The sequence below is a fragment of the Stylophora pistillata genome, chromosome 6 (genome assembly GCF_964205215.1).
Source record: "Stylophora pistillata chromosome 6, jaStyPist1.2, whole genome shotgun sequence".
NCBI classification, from domain to species: Eukaryota; Metazoa; Cnidaria; class Anthozoa; order Scleractinia; family Pocilloporidae; genus Stylophora; species Stylophora pistillata.
Window position 1 is genome coordinate 28,777,391 of NC_142524.1, and position 2,500 is coordinate 28,779,890.

Below are 2,500 nucleotides of genomic sequence, written 5' to 3' on the forward strand. Positions count from 1 at the left end.
TGATATACTTGATAAGAAGGGCAGATCTCTTCTTAGCATCTTGTTTGGCTCTTCTACAGAGCACCGACACAGAGTTTGCTCGCTCAATTAGGGTTTCCCAGTCAAGGATATCTGATATCATTCCAAGGTTTTGAAGCACGAGAAGACGTTCCTTAGTTTGATAACATGACCCAACTGGGAATCTCTTATCGTCTGCTGAGAATAGAGTCGCAGCGGCACCGTTTGGGGATATAAGGTCCTTGGGAAACGTTAAATCCCCCGTTTCTGGCCCACAAGGAATACAGCGATTGGTTGAAAGCAAAGATTTGTATAGCTTTAGATGCGGATTAGATCGTTTGCTAGCATGTCCCCGAAGGCATTCATCTATAAGGTACCACACAATAGGATCCCGCAGCTCTTTGGATATCCTCGTGATATTCGGGAAAAACACATTTCGAAGAAACATTTCTTGTGTCATCGTTCGTTGGTTGATAACCTCCATACATCCAGCCTGTTGAAAACCTTTCCTTGCAAAGTCTGGAAGTTGCACTATTTTGTAATCAAACTTTTGAAGGACCATCTCACTCTTCGGAAGCTCTTGTAACTTGAGGTCTTGATAAATGCATTGAGTCACTGGGAGCCATTTCCCTCCTGTGGATACTAAGGGTAGGTCGACGTCACTTGCGATTCTTCGATAAAAGCTCTTTATGAGAGGTTCCCATGCGGATGATTGAAGTTTTTCTGGATTTGGCCAAAGCGTGAAAACACCGTACAACGGGAGTTTTCCTTGAGTTTGCATGACAATCATATTTTCCAAGAGCTGAACATAGGCCTGAGTCAATGCATCCTCCATGAGGCTTTGATTCCACCGCACTTCTAGAGGTTGATGGCCGACATCAGCTGTAGTACCTTCCCAGATACCTCTGCGGTTTGAAGTGACTGCAAAGTAGCCATTGGTATGTACTGGAAGCCCTGTTGAAATGTTAAGTGGAAGGAAACAAAATACCTCTCCAGGTACTGCCTCTACTTTTTCGAAGCCATCGCGTTGGGTGGATATTTTTGCTGCCACTCCTGAGGCAGATAAGAGTCCCTGCTTCTTGCCCTCCTCACTTGTTGCTAGTCGGAAAGAATTTTCAGTACCAAGGCAAGATGTCACAAGCCAAGACTGGGTTTCTTGAGACCTCTGTTCATTGTGGCGACATATGGTGGAGGACACAGAAATCAGTTCCGTCAATTTGGGAGATGGAAACCTGTCAACAGGGTTCAACCAACTAGTGGACTGCCTTGTCCATGCTGCGCATGACTTTAGGAAGGTACTTTCCGTTACAGAATTCTTAACTGGCATACATCCTGTCTGAGGTTTCCTGGAGATTTCAAACAAGAGTCGCGGGTCTTTCGAATCCGTCGCATTTTCATCCAACTCAAGAAACGACACCTTTTTTACGTTTTGTGAAAACAAAAGAAGAATCGGCGATGATTCTCGGAAAGAAAACATAAGGGACCGTATTTCCTGTTTAGTGTAGATCTTGTCACTGATTTCTCCTCGCTTTGTTCGGAATGCAAATCTGAAGAGAGTGCCTTCAAAGTAGAACTTGTCATTATCGCTGGGTGGAGCAGTGTCGCAGCCAAAAAGCCCTTTAAAGGGTGCAAACTGATCAGGAAAACAGATGAAGCTGTTCTCATTTACCGCCAGATCTATCTTTATTCCAGGCTTTGAGGCATCGTGTATGTGGTGGCCAAGGTGTGTTCTTTGTGGATCAAAAAAGACAGCATAACTTCTGGTAATGAAACTTGGAACATCGGTAAAGTGATAAACTGAGCTGAAACCAAGACCAAAGCGACCAATCTTCTCAAGATCTTCCCTTTTTGTAGCACCTGCCAGTCTCGATATATTCTTCAGATCATCATCTGTAAAGGTTGCATTGTTGTACGCTAACAAGGCAGGACCTTGACACTCTACCATGCCCTGTGAGAAAAGCCTCTGGTGTGGATGAGCGCGCCAGTCAAGAACAAACTGAACTTCTGTTGCACCAGCATCATCTGCATTCTGCACTAATTCCTTAAAAACACCAACCCCTTCTTTGTACTCGTTAAGAATATTCTTCAGCCTCGTGGTAATTGGCTCGTATGGACCTGTTTGCTCGATACCTAAGGCCTCCGCGCAAGTGACACGGGTGCTGATAGGTGGGACACCCAAAAGATCAGCGGTTTTGGAAGATATAGCCTCGTGGATCATCGTAAATTTACTTTCGATGAGAAGTTCCGACCCTCCTTTTCTCAGCCAATCCGCGTCACAAAAGGTGCACTCCGAACACGGAACCAACTTGAAGGTGTTATCCCGGGTTTGAACTGGCACTAGAACACTTTCCCGAAGTTCTGGATCGAGTTTCTCTCCTTCTCTAACCATCCAGTGGAGAATCTCATGCGACAGTTTTCGATCAACTGCCACATCTCCTTGGTATTCACTTCCGGTGTCATGTTTGTCCTTTATCATTGTCAAAACATGCAACAAATCGGAATC

General features: G+C 44.9%; 1 protein-coding gene across 4 annotated transcripts in view; it reads right to left on the bottom strand.

The window, feature by feature from the left end:
* The window catches only part of LOC148729277 (sacsin-like), a 108,726-nt gene that overhangs the window by 8,020 nt on the left and 98,206 nt on the right, over positions 1-2,500 (bottom strand). For all 4 annotated transcript variants that reach the window (XM_088763499.1, XM_088763498.1, XM_088763500.1 and 1 more), the window contains one exon: positions 1-2,500. This exon is cut by the window's left edge and continues 8,020 nt beyond it; it is cut by the window's right edge and continues 3,320 nt beyond it. In XM_088763499.1, the coding sequence (XP_088619625.1) occupies positions 1-2,500 (2,500 nt within the window).